The 20,077-nt window shown below is 37.1% G+C and overlaps 1 protein-coding gene across 2 annotated transcripts in view; it reads right to left on the minus strand.

Annotated features, from left to right (window-relative positions):
- Positions 1-210: 210 nt before the first annotated feature.
- The window catches only part of RLF (RLF zinc finger), a 79,163-nt gene continuing 59,296 nt past the window's right edge, over positions 211-20,077 (minus strand). Inside the window, exons 6-8 of one of the 2 annotated variants that reach the window (XM_065915630.1) lie at positions 14,680-14,816; positions 9,718-9,859; positions 214-5,232 (exon numbers count right to left, since the gene is read on the minus strand). In XM_065915630.1, the coding sequence (XP_065771702.1) occupies positions 583-5,232; positions 9,718-9,859; positions 14,680-14,816 (4,929 nt within the window). In that variant the 3' untranslated portion in view covers positions 214-582. Of the gene's footprint in view, positions 5,233-9,717; positions 9,860-14,679; positions 14,817-20,077 lie in introns of both variants that reach the window. The other variant, XM_065915637.1, reaches the window with a different exon arrangement.

The raw sequence follows: 20,077 nt of genomic DNA on the forward strand, positions 1-20,077 counted from the left end.
CTGAATGGTTTGGTTAATAACTGAGGTAAAATATAAGTGCACATTTCAGAAAATATATGTGCAATTCCAATTCATGTGTGGCATGAAAACTCATTATGAGTAAACAAAAAAAATGGGTGAAAAATTGTAATTTATTGAAACTCAACTCAAAAAATATAAGATGCTGTAGTGTACAATATATTACACAAAGCACCCTCAGGTGCACATTCAAGTCAAGTAAGAACTCCATATCCCTTTCCCTAGCCCTCCCACCCTGGGATCTTAGTATCTGTTCCATATACAATCATGCACACTTAATTTGAAAAAGGAAGCCCCGATATATTTTGATGTATTAATTAGCACCAAACAAGAATACAGTTCCATTTTTTAATAAAACAAAAACAAAAAATCCAATCAATAAACCAACTGGAGAGCTAATGGACTCAGCCAATACTGCTGACATAGATATTATACATTCATGTAAATACACAGCCTATTCTACCCTAAACGACGGTGTGGCTGGTTCTCAGCCTTTGTTCAAGTTGGCAATTGTCCCCATGTTGCAGTGCTGGAGCCAGTCTGTTTCTAAAACAAAATCGCTATTTAGGAACTTCCTACACAAAGCTCATCTGTCTTTTTTGTTGGAAACAAGTCTAAAATTGGTGTGGAAAACTTAGATCTTTCAAGGACAACCACTGGCCGAAGATAATGAAGCTGTTTTAAGGCAAGTTCTCCACAGTCTGTTAATGCTTTGTCCAATACGACCCTCAGGTTTTCCAAGGAGGGAACTGTTGTCGTCTCAGCTACTATTAAAGGTGGGACTGCAGTCAGGTTCTCGTGAATTGCAGAGTCACTGGAAGAATGAGGTATGTCAACTTCAGGGTCATTGTCATTCACCAAATTATTTGCCATAACACTCCCTGTTAAGTCATTACAGGGTTGTGAAGAATTATTTAATGTTAAGTGCTCTGAAGGCTCCCAATCATCAAAATCATCTTCTTTCTCTTCACTTTCCTGAATAAATTTCAGAAATGAAGATTCAAATCCCATAGGTTTATAAGTCTTCAAATCAAATGACCTGGGCTGTGGATGCTTCCTGAAAGTCTCTTTTGGAACATGGGTTGAATTTTTTACAGTGTTTTCTTGCCCTGAACTTTGCTGCCCAGTTTCCGAGTCTTTGATCCTTGGTAAAGGCAGCTGAAAACTTGTGAAATAAGTCCCACTTTCAGTCCCATCAGGATTAGGAATGGAATTTTCTATTTTACAAGGAGGAGGCTGAACTATATTACACTGTTCCAAAGAAGTGGTTTCTGAACTATGGTTACATTTCAGAGTTCCTCTGTAGAGCAGAGAATCCGCATCAAAAACTGGGCTGCTCTCTGTACATCCTTTCTGCCCTCCGTCCCTTTCACCTGGATGGAGGGGATCAGCGGTCTGGACAGGCACGCCAGTGTCACCTCGGGGATGGCTGTGCTGTGTGAGCTCTGATTCACAGCCTCTATCTTCTTCTTTCTTTATATAGGGCTCTGCTTCAGAAGTGGGCTCCTCCTTAATTTTGGTACCGTACTTAACACACATGACAAGGTTGTCCATCTGTTGCTCTAGGTAGGCACTACTCATCTGATGGGTGCGTTTGTAATGCCTCACTATGCTGCTCTCCAACTTCACCACAGACAAGCATCCCTGAACCATGCAGGGGTACTGCGTGTGCTCAGAATGCTCCACGCACATATGGAGGGCTTCAGCTCTCGTTTTAAAACTAATCGGAGCTTTCTTGTCTTTGATTAAGCTACACTTTTTAGCCTTGGCATTAAACGATCTCCTGGTCGTCTGATGTTCGTGCCCCTGAGGGTGAGTTGTCTGACACACCTTTTCACTCCGTAGTAGCCTTTCATTTGCCACTTTCTGGCTTCTAAACAGATCATCGTAATAGTCCTTATGTCGGTAATATACATGTTGAGAATAATTACTGCGATGGGTGAAAATCTGGCCACAGCCATTAAGATCACAATGAATTTCATAGTCTGAATGTATTTCTCCTTCAATGTTATGCTGTTCCATTAAGTGGTGCTTCAACTTGCTGAATGTATAAAAAACAGCAGGGCACTGAGGCTGGTTACAGGAAAATCTGGCCACTGACTCAGCTTCAGAGAGCACTTTCGGCTCTTCAATGTGGTCTAGGTTATGAGAGTCACTACAGTGCTTCGCAAGAGCTTTGGAACACAGGAAGCGTTTGTTACATTCCTTATACTTGCAGGCGAATATCTTTTTACATTTGACAAGTTCCCTTTTGGTTCTCGCTTTGTCTTTCTCCAAACATAACTGCTCTTTGTTGTACTGATGAACAGTCCTGTAATGGCGAATCAAGCCTTTGAGATTGGTGAAGGAGGAGTTGCAAGTTTTATGAATACAATGGAATGGTTTGTGGTATTTATTCAAAATGTAGCAGAGATTTCCTTTAGCAACAGTTCTCCTGCTACCTCTGCCCTCTCTTCCTTCTCCTTCTTCTCTATGGCTGCCTATTGGTGATGAGAGATCAGATATTTTACTTTCTGTTTCTTCACAGGATGACTCCAAATCTGTTTCCGAACTGCACTCATCCTTTTTAGAATGACAGTGTGGCTTCTCAGAGTTACCACTGGGATCACCTCCATGTTCTGCAGGACAATCAACTTTCAACCTGTCAACTGAGCACGGGCCTTCATGATCACATTTTTCATTATCTAATAGTTTTTGAGTTACTCTGTCACTGCCAATTTGATGTTTATTTTTATAATGAATCCTAAGGTGTGTTTTTCTCGTAAATGACCTTTGGCAAATATGACACTGGAACGGGGAATACCGATGTTGAAACATGGTTAACTGAAGGACTTTTTCTTTTGAATAATTATGTTTTTTAAGATAATGCATTAACAAAGCCTCTCTAGTCACAAATTCGTATTTACATCCTTGAAGCTCACAGAAAAAAGGCTTGGCTGCCAACTGTGCCAGGTACTGACTTGGCATATTTTCATCTTGATTCTGAAAATTAAGATCGGAGATTGTAGCTGAAACTGCTTGAAGAGACTTAGCACCACTGGATGGGTACCCCTGCAATGACCCTGAGAAAGATCCATGGGTTATTGAGTTTTTCAAGCTTAAATGTTTTAAGCGTAACAAAAGTTCCAACATGGTATCCTCTGTACAGGGCCTTTTAGATGCACAGATGGAGGCTTCTGAGGAATAGCCTTGATGTTCTCGTTTACATTTAGTATGGATATTGTGATCCAGACCTTCATCTGGGGAGTCACTGTTTGTATCTGAGCTGGGTTTAGGTTCTGCATCAAACTTTTCAGTCGTTGGATTGTGTTCATTACCCAAACAGGGAAAGAGATCCTTTGTCTTTACCTTTTTGGGTTTGAAATGGTATGGATGAACCTTCCTTAGGTGCTTCTGCATGCCTCTTGCGTTTTTGTATGTGGAACCACAGCCATCAAAACCACAGGTAAACTTACTCCCATCAAAACAAACTGCTACATTGGAACATTTCTCCTTTAAACTGGAGGGCACAAAAACTTTTTCATGAGTTAATAATATATCCTGCATGGTTTCAGAGTGATCCAGCGTGTCAATCAACTCTTCATTCATGGAAGCTGAAGAGCTATGACTTAACTGATCACTAGAATTACTGTCACTGTTTTCTTTCAGAGTTTCTGTAGTTTCTATCTGAGAACTAGCTGATCCTGCACAGAAGAGAAGATCCTCTGGTAAATGTGACTTATCAGTTTGGTCAAGCAGATGGGGCTGATCAATACAATCCTGCTTTTCACCTGCTGCCGGCTCAAGTTTCACTGTTTTCTTCACATCTCCATTTGAACTTTCAATATTATGCATTGAGAGGTGATTCTGGTATTCAATTTTGGAATAATAGAACTTTTTACAGCCAACGAAGTTGCATGTGTAAGATGCATCCCTAAAGTGTTGTGCTTCATGGTGGTAAAGCTGTCCCAAGTCACTGAAAACAATATTACAGCCATTTAATTCACATTTATAACGCAGATCATCATGTTTTTGTTTATGGTTAAGCAGTTCGTTCACTGATCCAAACCTAGCATAGCAATCTATAGATACACACATATAAGGCTGAGGACCACAATGCACTTGTTCATGCTCTCGCAGGTGAAAAGCAGACATGAAATGCCGTCGACAATAAGTACACTTCTCTCTTCTATTTTTCATATCTAAGTAGTGCTTGGCATTTTCATCATTATTTTGGTGTTCAGCTTTAAGATGCACACTTAAGTATTTGAACTGCTTAAACACACGGGAACAGTCTGTGCCAGGACATGGGTACAAATCTCTGTCTTGCAGGTGGCAATCTTCTAATTTGCTGAATGTGACATATTCATGTGACTCTCCTTTGGCTTGTTCATTCAGTGACTGACCTTGCTCCAGGGCTGCAGAGGGGCTCTTGGGACAAATTCCCTTTTGAGAGCCTTTCAACAGTAATTTCTTTCTAGAGCGGTCCCTTCTGCTTGGTGGCATTTTAACATGTTCCATCACATGAGGAACAAATATTTCTTTTCTCTTGAATTTTTTAATACAAACCGGACAGGTGTAAATTCCATCTTCCATATGCATCTTAGAATGATGAAGAATCCTGGCTTCTATACATTCTCGCTTACATAACAAACAGAAAAATTTATACTGAAGCCACCTCTGATATCTTTCAGAAGAACCAATGGGTTTCTTGTCTCTCTTCTCCTTATGTTGATCTGTCATATCTCTTCTTCTATATTGTTTATCTTCTTTACCTTCCTCATAGTCACTGAGAAATGACTCTAAAACATCTGTGTCGTTAATAGATATTTCATAGCCACTTAGATCATCATCAGAATCTGAGGCTTCTTGTCCTAGAAGTTGGTGGCAGTGTCGTTTTAAAGTTTTCCAGTCCCAAAATTCAGGATCAAAAGGCCAGTGGGCTTTTAAAGCTAGTAAGAGCTCACATCGGAGAGAATTTGGAACTGGTGCATTTTCTTCATCAAATTTTTGATCTGGTTGGGAATACAGTTCTTCCAACATGTTAAATCCATCCAAACTGGGTTCAATTAAGAATTCTGTAAGTTGACAGGCTCGTCTAACTTCTAAATCTTCTGGCAAAAGACAAGCAATTGTTTTACAAACTGATGCCTTCATTTCTTCATCCTCACTTGTTCTGAGTTGAAGAGCTCTGACACATAGTAAAATCGACACCCCAAGACCAGCATCTTGTGCCTGTTAAGAAAAACAGGGAAGAAAAGGTTTTTTTTCCATTTGGAAAACTACATAAATTTGGAAACACTACATAAATTTCACTGATAAGATACACATATACACTCTTCTTAAAACTTATAAACAACAACAATGTACATTTATAGAGTATCCAACTTTATAAAACACTGCATATTGTTATTATTTGGCCACACTGTGCAGCATGCAGGATCTTAGTTCCCCAACCAGCAATAAAACTCATGTACCCTGCAGTTGAAATGTGGGGTCTTAACCAACGGACCGCCAGGGAAGTCCCAAAGCACTGCATATTAAAGCAGTCCTTAACCCTCAAGGAATCTACCTGTGTGCCAAATGCGTAAATAAAAAGGCACATAAATTCAGAAGAGCTCAGAATAAATAAGATCACTGAAAGCTGGGTAGGAAGGATAGGGCTTAAATAAATGGGTTTAAGAGGAAATACATGTGTATAAGCGAGTTTAAGACTGAATTCAATTTTAAAAATTCATGTATCATGAATAACTGGGTGTTTTTAAAACCTCAAGGGTAAAATAAATGATTTCCTCCAAAAAAATTAGTATTTTATAGTTACAGGTGTACTGAATCTGTTTCCCACAGAAAAACAAAAGAAAATTTCTCTATAGCAGCAGGTTCTTAGAAATCAGTCAAAAATCATGAAAAAGACCTGGTTGTATATCATAAAAGGCAAGTGCATTTAAGATGATTCTTGCTGAAAGGGTACATGAAAATAATATGAACAAAGAAATAAGAAAATAATATGAACAAAGAAAAGCAGGATCTTATGGCAGAGTAGCTTAAAACACGATACAGAAAAGAACAGAATTTTGAGCCAGACTCTGACTGCCTTTGAACCCCAGCTTCACAACAGTGACAGGTTCTTAACTCCTCTAAGCCTCAGTCTCCTTATCTGTAAAATGACAACTGTAGCAGCAGTATTAGATTTTCTCCTAATGTTATTATACAAATGAAGTAAGGTAACATAAAGTTATTAATACAATGTTGGCACACAGTACATGTTCAACAGAATCCCGTATAAAATACTTGAGGATAAATCCCACTGTTCAAACATCAATTTGCTAAGCAATTATTCTGCGTTGGGTACCATTCTAAATGCTGAACACAACGAAATAACTGCCATCAATATACAGAACTGTTATTAATCTTGGACATTATTCTGAATAAACTTTTTGCATAGATTATCCTCATTTGACTTGGCTATATCCCACATGCCCTTGATACAATATGCCACGTCACTTCTTCAGTTTCCTGTTTAAAACCTATCAAATTATTCATATCCATCAGTTTCTTGAAAATTCAGTTCCACATTCCACACCCTAATTCTAATTTATTCACCACTCCTTTAACAAGTAACTATCTGTTCAGAATGTATAAGGGTAGTTTTGTGGGGATTTTTCTGGGAGAAGTATTCTTAGTGATTTCACAAATTTTATCATTTCAACTAGATTGGGCGGTTTAAGAAAGAACAGATCTGGATTCTTTGCTGTTTACCTCAGAGTCTTGCAAAAGGGGTTGAGTAACCTGTTAAGAACCAATGAAAGATTTTAAAACTTAATGGACTTTCTCCTCCAAGTCCTCTGTGCTCTGACTTACAAATGATAACCATTATGCCATTTGTCAAGATACCCAGGGTCTAGATCCTTACAAGTCACACATTTCTAATTTTCAGCTTCTTTATTACAAAAGAGAAGGAAATAAAACTAGACAAAATTTTGCAAAATGGTTCTAACTTGTATGTTCCACCAAAAAGAGCTCAATGGTCAAATAAACTGGCTTCAAGATTATCCCTCTTCTTATACCTTCCACTTCAAATATAACCAACATCTATATCCATTCTTCTGTCATACTACTTTTAAAAATCTTAAGAGACCCTAGATTCTCTAAAGTCATTCCTTCCAGTATGAGTTTCTCAAGTCACAGAATCAAAGTTTAACAACTCCTGAGCACCTTTAACTGATTATCTGCTTTAAGCTCTTTATTTAGAGAAAATTAAAACCCAGAAAATAAAGAGGTACAAGGCCTGCCTTCCGCAAGAGACCCAATGCCCACAAAAGTTTTTCAGCATCATTAATCTTTTCCTTCCCAAGGGCTATGTAACTGGTTGCTATGCACTAAGATCATTTCACCTCTTTCACAAAAACCAAATATCTGATTTTATCTGGTTACAGAGTCACCCAGAATAATCAGTGTATCTCCAAGCTCCCCATTGCAGTTAGGTGACCGTGTTTGTGTATGTGTTAGAAGGAATGGGGGGAAAGGTGTGTCGTGGTGTGGTCTGCTTCCCCCTCTACCTGCTATCTGGAATGAAGACATTATAGCTGGGATTGGAATAGTTAGATCTTGGAACATGAGATGGAACCTATGTGTTAATAGCAGATAAAAGGAACCTGGGTTTCTGATATGTGGAGCCATGAAAGGATCCTCGGCCTATCTAGCTGGGTTACAGACCTGTATAGGAAAGGGAAAAACTTTTTTCTTCTTTACATCACTATCATCTGGGATATCTCCACTCACAGTAGAACTAGATCCCAAATGACAGAGGTTAGATCACCTCTCGCTTTTAAAAACCTAGAGGTGTCTCACTCAATTTGAAGGAATTCCATTTCACTCCCCTTCCACCTACCAGTCCATAGCTTTTCTACCCTTAAGGACAAATATCATAAGTAAAGATTACAGGGGGAAAATATCCTTGACTAGGATGAAAACAAATGGGTTCTGGTTATACAAATGGACAGCAAATTCCTTGGTATGTGTCAGAAACCCACCTTCTCTAATCCTCTAACATTCTCCCATTTTTGTGGTTTCCTGAAGTAAAAAGAAATCTAAAATGACCCCCTGACCTTCACTTTTGTATAATCTCCTCACTTTGAGTATAAGCAGAACCTGTAAATATGGAATTATCCTTATGACTACGTTGTATGTTATATGGCAAAAGAGACCCTGCAGATGTAATTAAAGCCCCAAACCCACTGATCTTAAGACAAGTGGATTACCTGACCCAATCACTCAAGCTCTTTAAATCTAGGTCTGGAAGTCAGAGGTGAAGGAGGTCGTATGTGAAGAATTCCTTGTGCCTTTGTGGCTTCAAAATGAAAGCATGAACACGAGAGTGGCTTCCAGGAACTGAAAACAGGCTGTGGCTGACAGCCGGCAAGAAAATGAGGGTTTCAGCCCTACAACGGAAAGGAGCTGCATTCTATCAACAGTGAGAATGAGCTTAGAAGTGGACTGTCTACAGAGCCTCCAGATAAAAACTCAGCTTGGCCAACACCTCCGTTCTGGCCTTGTGATGCTGAGCATGCCCCACTGTGCTGGATTTCTGCCCCACAAAACTGTGAGCGAATAAATGGGTGTTGACTTAGGGCTAAGCTGTGAGAATCTCTTATGCAGCAAGGGAAAACAGCCTTTCCTTAAAGATTAAAAAAAAAAAGACAAAAAAACCCTAACGCCAAAACTTTTAAAAGGCCAGTTGTACCACTGATTAAACAGGGAAGTTCTGTAATTACTTGAACATGCTCTTATGATAGGGACACAACTTCATTTGTAGTGATGAGAAATAATAATCACCTAGCTTGCCTAAGTATGAATTTGCTTCTGGCAACTGTTTTACATTTTCCTATCTTCACTGCAGAAGACTAGATACACAGTACTAAAATAGGATATGGACAGTACTAAAATAGGATACATCAAAGGAGATAGAACACATCAATGATACAACTGTGCCTTGACTTTAACATAAACAATCCTTGGATGTTGTCAAAAAAGTAACCCATAAACCATCACAGATACGGGTATATAGGGATCTCTGTCACTGAGTAGACACTAAAAACAAAAACCAAGCATAGCATAAGGCTCATCTAAATCTCCAGTCTTAGCATTAATTTATGGGGCCGAATTCAAAAAACAAGGTTTTATACACAGCACTTCATTTTAGGAAATATTTATTTCTTAAAAAACAAGACAAAACTAACTTGCTTCCTAATTTGCACAGAAGCTTGCAATCTGTGTACAGTCCATTCCTCTAAAACCTAGATAATTTATCACTCCATCATGAAGGAGTTAGTCATTCCATTATCAAGGAGCTGGAAAACACAATTATGCTTTCTTCACTAACAATTACTATCCTAATTTGCCAACAAACATGTCTGTATATAATACAGAACACTATTCTAGGAAAACCAGACTTACGTTGGGATGACTGAGGGGACAATCAAGAAACAATCTTTCCTTCCTCCAGTGGTCTGTAATGTCAATCACTATTTTCCACGAAGAAAATTGTAGATTCCTAGGAAGTAAATCTGCAGAAACAGCTAGCTATGTCCAGTTCCATAATCTTATTAAACCTCATTATTTCTCATTTTCCCTTATTTAAAAAGAGTTGCCTGAGAAGTTCTCTCTCCACTTATTTCTTCCCTCCATAAACAATCAGCACAAAAAGCATAAATTACTCACTTCAGTTTGTATAACTCTAATCAGGCAAAATAAATGCTGCTGTGTTTTAGCTATGACACCAAACTGACGACAGCGCTCCAAAAAAGTGTCTACAGAAGGGTCGATTCTTCTTTGCAGTTTACTCCAAAAGAGAGTCAATTCCCTATTTTAAAAAAAGAGAGAGAGATTATGATAAAACATTTAAAGGAACTGGTATTGCTACCCCAGTTTTTCAGTTTGTGAAAGTAAGCTGATAGTAGTGTAACAAAATCTAGAAGAACAAACTATATTCCCTATTTTTGTTGTTTAGTGGCCAAGTCATGTCTGACTCCCTTGTGACCCCATGAACTGTAGTCTGCCAGGCACCCCTGTCCATGGGATCTTCCAGGCAAGAACATTGGAATGGGTTGCCACCTCCCTTTCCGTATTCCCTATTGCTTCCTCTCTTACTGGTTATATTGTTAAAAAGAATCCTCCTTGAAAACTTCCCCACTTTCTTCTTTGTGTCTGGGGAAAAATAAAAACAACAGAAGACTACTTTCTTTATGCTGACATTTTCAAAGACTTCTTTAGATCCCACCTTATCCTAAAAGGTTTCACCCCTTAACAGTGGTAATTATACTGACTGAATCAAGCCCTGTTCTAGTGGGCAGGGATCATCACACATCACTATGCTGCTTACAAAGTGCATACAACTATGGAATAGTCTAATGGTATACTTCTCCACATTAATCTCATGAGAAACGCTTTTCCATCTCTAAAATGTCATAATGCTACTTAGGCCTGTATCTTGGAATGCTTAAATATTACTAATAAAATTAGTAAAGCGACACTCTTGGAAATGGCTACAATAGAAGAATCCCACAAATATACAAAGAAAATTTTGAAAAGAATAAGTTACATAAAAGCACTGAATGGGTTCAGAGAAAACTCTCAAGAAAAAGCACTAGAAACTCAAAACCATCCAGGACAGAAATGAGTTAGAATGTGAATATGAAATGTGAATGCAAGGAAAGTTACTTAGCAAAACAGAAGAGAAATGTTATCATTTTCTCATACTTTTAAGGAGGTAACTGGCATTTGGATATGGTAAGATTCTTACATAGATATAAGATAGACCAGCTATGAAAATAACTACCAGGCAAGAAATTGTTCATTTTTAAACTTACAAGACTGTTTTACGCATATGTTTATCTTACTAACAAAACTTTAGAAAATGGAGAATTACATATGCTCAGAGTACCTACTGAAATATATGTACATGAAATCTATGCTATTAGAAAAGAAAAAAATCATCAAAGCTAGTGAAATCTGATTATAAAGATAAAAGGGTAAAGAATATCTACTATCTAAAATTCATCAACTAGCTAGAAGTTTAAAGTTAGGCAAATTTGATAAAGTGATAAAAGGCAGGTTGAGAATTAAAATGTCTCAAAATATTTTTTTTTAATAAATAAGAATGTGTGGGGTCTGATTTATTCCAAATTAAGTATTTCAAACTCTAGTTATCTTAACTCCAAATAACCATGATCAAAAAAGAGAATTTCTATCATGTATTTTATATCTGTATACATATTTCCACAGTTTCAATTCAACACTTTAAAACTACTATTGCCCTCCCAAACATAAAAACATGCCTGAAACCATGACAACTAGTGGATTACTTACTAGTGAGAAAGTCAAGATGTCACTTTAACCATCCATTCAAATCTACATACCAGAATAATGAACTACCACCAGCAACTTATAGTCTCCTGGATCATACATGTACTAGGATAATACTTCTTTAATCACTATAATGATGTGATCTTTTTTAAATAGACAATCATTAAAGAATATACTGAAAATGATTCTACTGTATGGACACTTCCAATGCTCAGATGATTTACTTTACCTTCAAATTAGGTCACTGCCTACCTCAAAATAACAAATTACATACAAATTTATAAAAATTGGAAAGGAAATTTAAAGGAAAAACTGGCAGACTTCTATCTACCAAATAAGAACTTTAAACTATGTTTCTACAAAGCAGGAAGGAGGCCCATGATGTCACACTGTGATCCAGAATTTAGACATTTTATAAGCAACGTAAAGACAACTTTGTGGAATTAAGGAATGGCAACCCCCTAAAAAGAGCTCCTGGAAAGGCTGATTCTCATGACCTTTTTTCATCCTTTAAAAATTTCAGTTAAATATTAATAAAACATATGGATATCCTGGATCTGATCTTTGCCACGTGCTAAGGACTGATCTGTAAATTAGACAACATATATGAAGACCCTGGTATATCCATCACAGTCTAGTTGAGAGAGAAAAGACATGAAATTACATCTGAAGAAACATAAATATATAACACACAAGATTTAAGCTCACAAGTGCTACAGAAACCAAAGGTCAACGTATCAAACACTAACTGAAAGTTTAGAGTGGAGATTAAAGTTCAACTTTAAATGATTTTATTTTCAGAGTAGCAGTGGTAATTACGCACCTGTATACACACTGTCCCATTTAAAATGGTTACCTTTCTCACTTGCGTGGCTACTCTAATTACATTACCACTGCCAAACATCGATAGGGAACTCACTCCTTCAGCCCTTCCTTGACTTTTGTAAACAGCCAAAAATCTTTTGTGGCCAAGCTTAATGAATAAGCTAAGTGATATACCTTTTGAGATCAATAATATGGTAACCACTATAAAGTAATAAGATTTATTGCAATTTGTTAAGCATCTCTGAAGGAAATTTCTAAAAGAATAAAAAAGTTTGGGCGACAGAGACATAGTTTACCTTTCAACTATCTCCAAAGGTAATTAAATTCAAGAACGACACTTTATAAATTCTAGTAGATGTATTTAAAAATAAGTGACTGGTTTTATTATCATATTCCAACTTTACTGTTGCTGATAAAATGCCATTTAACATTTTTTTTCCTTTTCTAGACAAATACTCCCATATAGCCTACTATCTTCAACAACAGGAACATCTTGATCATAACAAAAGAATCTAATCTATTTGAACAGAACTCCTGGGATTTATTTTCCTTAGTAAAATTCAGTTTTTATGTCATGACTATTCTAACTCCAGTATCTACTAACTTACCACCTAACCCCCTCCCTCCAAATAGAACTGTGAAAAAATACTTTAAAATTCTAAAATTTTATATTCTATTTCCTTCTGAAATGCTTGGAAGAAGCTTACTTTTAACAAAGTGTGAAGTGATTTAAGATTTTCTTTCCTTTCCTTTACTCATTACAGCTCCTCAGGAGGCCAACAAGAGGGAAATCCCTGTTAATCTCTTCCTGCTGCAGAAGAGCATTAATCCTAGACCCATTAGGGAAACAAGGGAAGCTGTATCAAGAATATTACAAGAACCATGTGATTACAGTTTAAAAAACTCTTTATAATCTGTAACACATCCCCTATGTGGCTTAATGTGATTTCTTTGCACTAAAAACCTAGCTGTAGCTAGCTGATATTACTCCTTCTGGGCAAAGAAAATAACTATAAAAGAAAAAATGCCTATATTCATTATAGGCAAGGAAAATAACTATAAAAAGGAAAAAACGGGGGTTGCTCCACAAATAAATAAATACATCTGCTTTACTGAGGTTAAATCTCTAATTTCTTATGCATGAAAAGCAAACAAATCCTTCTGCTTGATAGTGATCAAAAATATCACTGCTCTGCTAAAATTTCTTTTTATTTACATCATTTCTTTTGGTTAGCTAATAAAAATGCCCACAATGATTATTACAAAATACAGTGAAGTCCTGTCCCACTATCTCCTCCCTCCTCATAGGAGATGTAACTCAAGCATAGAGAACGTGTTAGCAGAAGATTGCCATTTGAATTCTGGCCCTGTGTCAAGAAAACAACCGTATGAGGAGTCAAAAACCGTGGGCTTCGCTCTATGACTTCAGCCCTGAGATCTTGGGCAACTGAAGACTTCCAGAATTCCTTTGATCCTCCACTCCCTAATCTGTACAGTGTTTACTATGAGGACTGGGTGAGATAATTTATGGAACACAAATAATATTTCTACACAAATTAGTAAATAAAAAGAAATACAGTAACATAAAAAATGCTAACTGCTATAAAACTTTACAAATATATACAGATGCTCCAGAGGGAGATCAATAAGGGCTAAAGTATATATAAAAGGCTTTACTGGGTTTTCCTATAAACAAAATGCTTATTTCCAACTTCAAGCCATCCTTAAAAGCTCTTCTAATCAAGATGATGCAAATCCAAACAATCCATTCTTTGAATACTACCTCCTCTCTAACACCCTGCTTAAATACTGGTATACAGTGAGCACCTTTCTCTAATACCTTATAGCCCATCCATACCACTAATCTGATACTTACTGACAGAGTGTTACATTTTAGAGGTTTGTCCTGCTGTCCTAAATAGCTTCAATACAATTAGGATGAAAGAACCATGGGTTACACCTTATTGTTTCCTTTTTAGCAACTAAGTACTCTGTATGCAAACAAGACATAAACTGAATTAAAACCAAACAATGCAATTTTGCTGAATAGTACTAAAGTTGCAAAAAAGATTACTATTCAAAAGGATTTCCCTCTCTAGTGCAAGTTTGACCTAGAAACCTAGATAATTAGTGAGTTTTCAAATATGAGGGTGAAAGTGACTACCAGAAGATGTGAAATAAATGTAAAGGATAACAAACCAACACCTATTTGGTTCATACTGCCATAATTTTATCTTCAAAGAAGAAGATTTATATTGAAGTTAACAGACAACCCTCCATGAAATAATCAAGAGGAGTTCAGACTTTTCACTCTTTCTTTATTTTTGGACTCAATATTTTTAATTAAATGGTTTAGCTTGTAAGATTTAATTCTCATGTCATCATTTAATCCACTTAGACTTAAAGTTTGAAACAAACCAATGTTTTAACATAAACCCTAAATGCTATACTATGTACTAACAAATAAAGGGAATAAAAACTAAATATACTTACCAAGAACAATATACACTTGCAGTTTGGAGCTGCTGGGTAAGGTAAGTCGTACAAAGAACAAATGCTGTATTATCCTGACCCTCAGATTCCAGATTACATATGATGTCTAGTATTTCCTTGCAGTCGACCTTTGCAATCTATCAAAAATGAGATGACTAAGTCAAAAAGAAAATGGTGACTTTTCTGTAAATTTTGTTACATAACATGAAGCTTCTTTATGTAACATTTTCTATCTTTGATAATTCATGAGGCAAGAATTAGAGGCGTATAATTTTCTTCTACTAATGGCTGAGTCTGCTGGAATATTTCATACAAGAAATTATTAAATAGAAGAAAACAGACACTATGAGGAAGTTCCACTGCAGTCCCAACACATATAAAAACATTTTTGTAGAGTTAAAAAAAAAATTAGTCATGAACACTGTTACTATATAAAAGAATCAAACTATGCATAACTTCAGGTTATTTTCACCTGAAGTACCATCATCTTTTTTTCCCCTTGTTTTTTGTTTCTTTCTCGTTCAATTTTATTTAAGTCACTCAAGTTACAGAAAGAAAAATACCATGCTTACCCTTACTCCCAGTAGGACTAAAAGAGGCCTGCTGAGAAACTGTTTTAAATATAAATGCTATGGTAACATATTGTTTTCTCATATAATTAAGGAAAAAGTATTTTGTATAAATGAGTTTTTCACACAACTAAAACACTTTTAGAAACACATCTCTTATACTATTTATAGGAATCTTAAAACAAAAAACCAATCTCGGAGCAAATAAGTAGAATTTTCTGGGGATCTTTTTGTATAGTGGTAAAACAGGAGATTAAGACTTCTAAAGAACCTTTCTCAGTCTATTTTATCCTTTTCCTGTCTTAATAAACAGGATATGAAGAACATAATCTATTTCACGACTGTGTCAGCACTATAAATGTCAATTATACTAGGCACCAACCACACAAAACAATGATACTTTCAGGACAAATGAGGTGTATTATCAAGGCAAATGAAGCATATAGTTTAGCTCATCTCTGGGGTTTCTAAGTCTCTAATTTCATGAGTTCAGGATTATGTACATCTTGTTCAAAACTCAGCATTTATCAGTGTCCAAAGCATAAAGACACTTAGTAAATATGTGATAATAAATGGAATAAATGAAATCAGGTCTAACCAGGGTAAACAGATCATGTCTAAAAAGTGAATCTTATTTCTGTGTTTTTTAATCTTTTCAAGGACCATCCAATGACATAATAAACAGTGCAGTACAGTGGTTAAAAGCAATTATTGTAGAGCCAGGCTGTATATAATCTCTTCCCAGCTCTATAGCTTCTCGCTGTGTGAACCTAGATAAGTTATGTAACTTCTCAGTAACTTACTGACTCTTTCCTCATCTATCAAATGGGAATAATAGAACGTCCCTCATAGTTACTACAAGAATTGTATGCTTCAGTACAGCACGACGACTAGTTAATAATACCATACTGCATATCTGAAATTTGCTAAGAGTATATGTCAATTATATCTCAATTTTTAAAGATGTGGTACATGTGCCTATTAAAGTCAGAGTTAAAACTTTTCATTAAAAGTAAATAACAAAAAATTGTTTTCATAAAACATAAATTTTAAAAAGAAAAAAGAACCTTGGGATACTAGCAAGTAATTAAAAAGATCATTCTCAGATGCAAAAATCACTTGATGCAAATTTATATCTAATGAGTGTTGGGAGGGAAAGTTGTTAAAACCTAAACATAATTAAATTCAGGTTTCAAGGAAAAAAATAAAATCATACATTATGAAAATGGAATTCCATGTCCTCTACCATAGCTGAATCAATCAGAAGGGTCATCCAGAGTCAAAATGCCCAGAACAGAGCCACTTAAAATTGTGCTGGCTGAAGGATCAAAATAAGGATTCCACAGCAAGTAATGAGAGTTGCTCCAGAGTCACCACCACCACCACCTACCCTCCACACCATGTTAAAGCTCATGTTGAAAACCAAGAACTCTAACATTCAATTTTCGCAGCAGTATAAAATCTCCAAGCTGAGAAATAGCACAAGAAGCTCTCTACTGCCAGGCATATACATTAGAATGGAAAAAAATACAAGCTGTATTTCTAGAATATTTTTATTCATTTCAAATAATTTTACTGTAATGTCTTACTTTATCAACATGGTAAGATCTGTAACATTAGCAAGGCAGATGGTATACTTACTTCACACAAAAAAATGAGCCTAAGACAGATTGTTTCTTGTCTCAAGTCAACTGTGGTAAACAAAGTGAAAAACTAATCTCATGTCATTTTACTCCTAAAGGGAAATCCTTCAATTTTGAAAGGGTATATTTCAGAGATATACAGGCTTTCATCCTTTGGAACCAAAGTGTTTAGAACAGTATCAGTGTCTAATAGGCCAGAACAGTCCCTCCTCCTCTCGTCTAACCAATCCTCCTCCTCCTCCAACATCCAATTGAAACTCTTATTCCATTATCAAGTCTTCACTCATAGATTTCTCTAGCATCCAGTGATCTGCTGCCCTGCCCTGAATTCACATCACGTTGTCTACACTTTTAATTGGGCTATTTTTAATTCTACTTTGAGTCAACCATTAAACTAGTGATTCACATTGGCCTTTATCATTTCTTATTCTACCTTTTCGCATGATTTTACTTTGGCCCTCCAACTAGATGATGAACTCTTTGAGGAGAAGAGCAGTCTTATAAATGATATCCAAAATCGTCTGTGCACTAAAGCTGTTCAGAAGGAAAATGTACGTATCCTTCAGTCAAAATAGTGCTATTTACAAAATACTTATGTACTGTGCTAGACATTGGGGATACAAGTCATTTTTGCCCTCGTGTAACTCACAGGGATAATAAATACGCAAGATTATACTGCATGTTAAAGACTACACTGGGGGTGTACAGAGTATTTTTGAAATACCTTTTGTCAGAAAAATCTAACTGAAATTTGGGGGGAGGGATTTGAAAACAACTTTTTGGATGAAGTCACAACTGATATGTGAATTAAAAGAATGCGTAGGAATAAGCTATGAGAAAAAGTAGAGAGAAATAAGAAAATTGTTCCAGACACGAAGAAAAAGACATGCAAGGGCCTAAAAGTGAGCATGGTCCTGAAGGAACAGAGGTATTTCAATGTAACCGAGTAACAGAGCAGCACTGCTGGAACAGCAAATCCAGCGAGTTCCCAGGAGAAGGAGCGCTTTTGTTCTTCCAGCATCTCAGGGCCTTCTGAGTCTGACACAGGGTGCTGTGGTAACCACGCCCCTGCACTGGACTAATCTCCAGCAATTTCTCAAACTGACTTCCAACTTTTCTCTAAAAGCTATACATTTCTAGTAAATTTTAAATACTAACATTCTTTTGGTTTGTGTTCAATATTGACATTTACCTTACATTTTAGAATACAACTATATGCCTGATAATGACGTTTCTAACACAAGGTCCATAACACCCAAGCACATGCTCGGGTTAGGCCTGTTAAGCCGCTTCAGTTCTGTCCGACTCTCTGTGACCCTATGGACTGCAGCCTACCAGGCTTCTCTGTCCATGGGATTCTCCAGGCAAGAATACTGGAGTGGGTTGCCATTTCCTCCTCCAGGGGATCTTGCCAACCAGGGATCGAACCTGCATCTCTTGTGCTTCCTGCATTGGCAGGTTAAGTTCTTTACCACTAGTACCTCCTGGGAAGCTAAGTACCTAATTTTAACACATGCTCTTTTATTATTCATTAACTTGATAGTTTTACTTCCATTCAGGTTTTTATTGAGAAAGTAGCACTGTTTTATGGTGGGCCTATTTAATAGCAGAATTATTTTAACCTTCTGATTAAGAACTCATTTGCCTCACACACACCTATCTAGGCTATTAACACTGGAACATTCTTCTAGTCTTACTTTCCACTTTCATTTTACTAAGTAATAAACAAATCTGATTGTGTCTGTTACCTGTCCCTCCTTACAGGCTCTAAATCCCCAAAAAGCCAATACCATACCCTCGTTTTGTACTTTTACCCACCAACCCCCTGAATGCCTGCCTCAGGATCATTGTTTAACAAATAAACACCAGTTAACTTTTTTCTTAGGGTGGGGGTAAAGAAAATCTTAGCATTTTGCCCCAAACACCTGCATTTTCTTGAATGTAGAGGAAATGTGGAAATATGACAAAAAAATTAAGATGACATACTTTTTAACACCTCATTAGTAATAGTTATATTACTTGTCCCCAGCTACTGCAATAAAAAGCTTAAAAGCACACTAAAAATAAAATACATGCCACAAAATACTTTCAGCTAAAGTAAATTAAAATGAAGGTCACTGACAAGATTTTGAGAATTTCAATCAGTAGCTAGAAATACTTTGTACCTTGACAGGTATTGAAATATCTTTCTTATTCTTAAATATGAATCTTATTTCTGGGTTTACATTTTATAACTATTAAGACAAATATAACACATGCATCAAATAATAATTAAATCTTTGTTTACTATTTATCTTATCCACTAGAATACATGTTTCAGGAGGGTAAAAATTTATTTCATTCACTACTGTATCTTCAGCGTACAACAGTGCCAGGTACATGAAGGAATATCAATAAATATGTGTTGGAATGAAAGACAGCTACAAGATAAACAAGTGCGTGCCCACAAAGCGGCAGGGTAAGTGGGAAAGACGGAGAACAAGAGCACAGTGAGGACTGGAGTGGGCAAAGGGCTTAAGGAAAACAGCCCCTCGGGGGACACCAGTGTCCAGGTGGACACAGGGGTGAAGGACCCCTCAAAAGTTGCCAGAATGAGCACACAAACAAATGAGAGAGTAGTCACGGCATATGAGGGGAGGAGGACTATCTGATAAAACTCTAAAGAGTGATATTTACACTTAGCTGGCACTCAGTGAAAGAAAAGCTGAATTAATAAGTAAGATTAGACACTTAGGACGGGCTCCCCGGTAGCTCAGCTGGTAAAGAATCCGCCTGCAAAGAGGAGACCCCGGTTTGATTCCTGGGTTGGGAGTCGAACCCAGTGCTACCCACTCCAGCATTCTTGCCTGGAGAATCCCCATGGACAATGCCCTGGCAGGCTACAGTCCCCAGGGTTGCAAAGAGTCGGACACAACTGAGCACACAGCACAGACAGAACAGCTCCTCGGCACCAGAAGGCGTCGTGGATGGGGCCGCGCCACGGCTGCGCGGGCTCACACTGCATGAGGGCGACTGGCTAAGGAGGGTGAGAGGTGCTAAAGCTCGCCAAGCCCCAAGTTCCAACACGTGGCACTTCCTCTTAGAACTGAGACCTCTGAAAGGCAATCACGTGAGATAGGGGGACAGCGGAGCACGGTATTTCTTGCTGATTAGGCTAATGCTAGTGGAGACTCTAGGACATGGGAT

Source organism: Muntiacus reevesi, chromosome 1, assembly GCF_963930625.1.
Source record: "Muntiacus reevesi chromosome 1, mMunRee1.1, whole genome shotgun sequence".
NCBI classification, from domain to species: domain Eukaryota; kingdom Metazoa; phylum Chordata; class Mammalia; order Artiodactyla; family Cervidae; genus Muntiacus; species Muntiacus reevesi.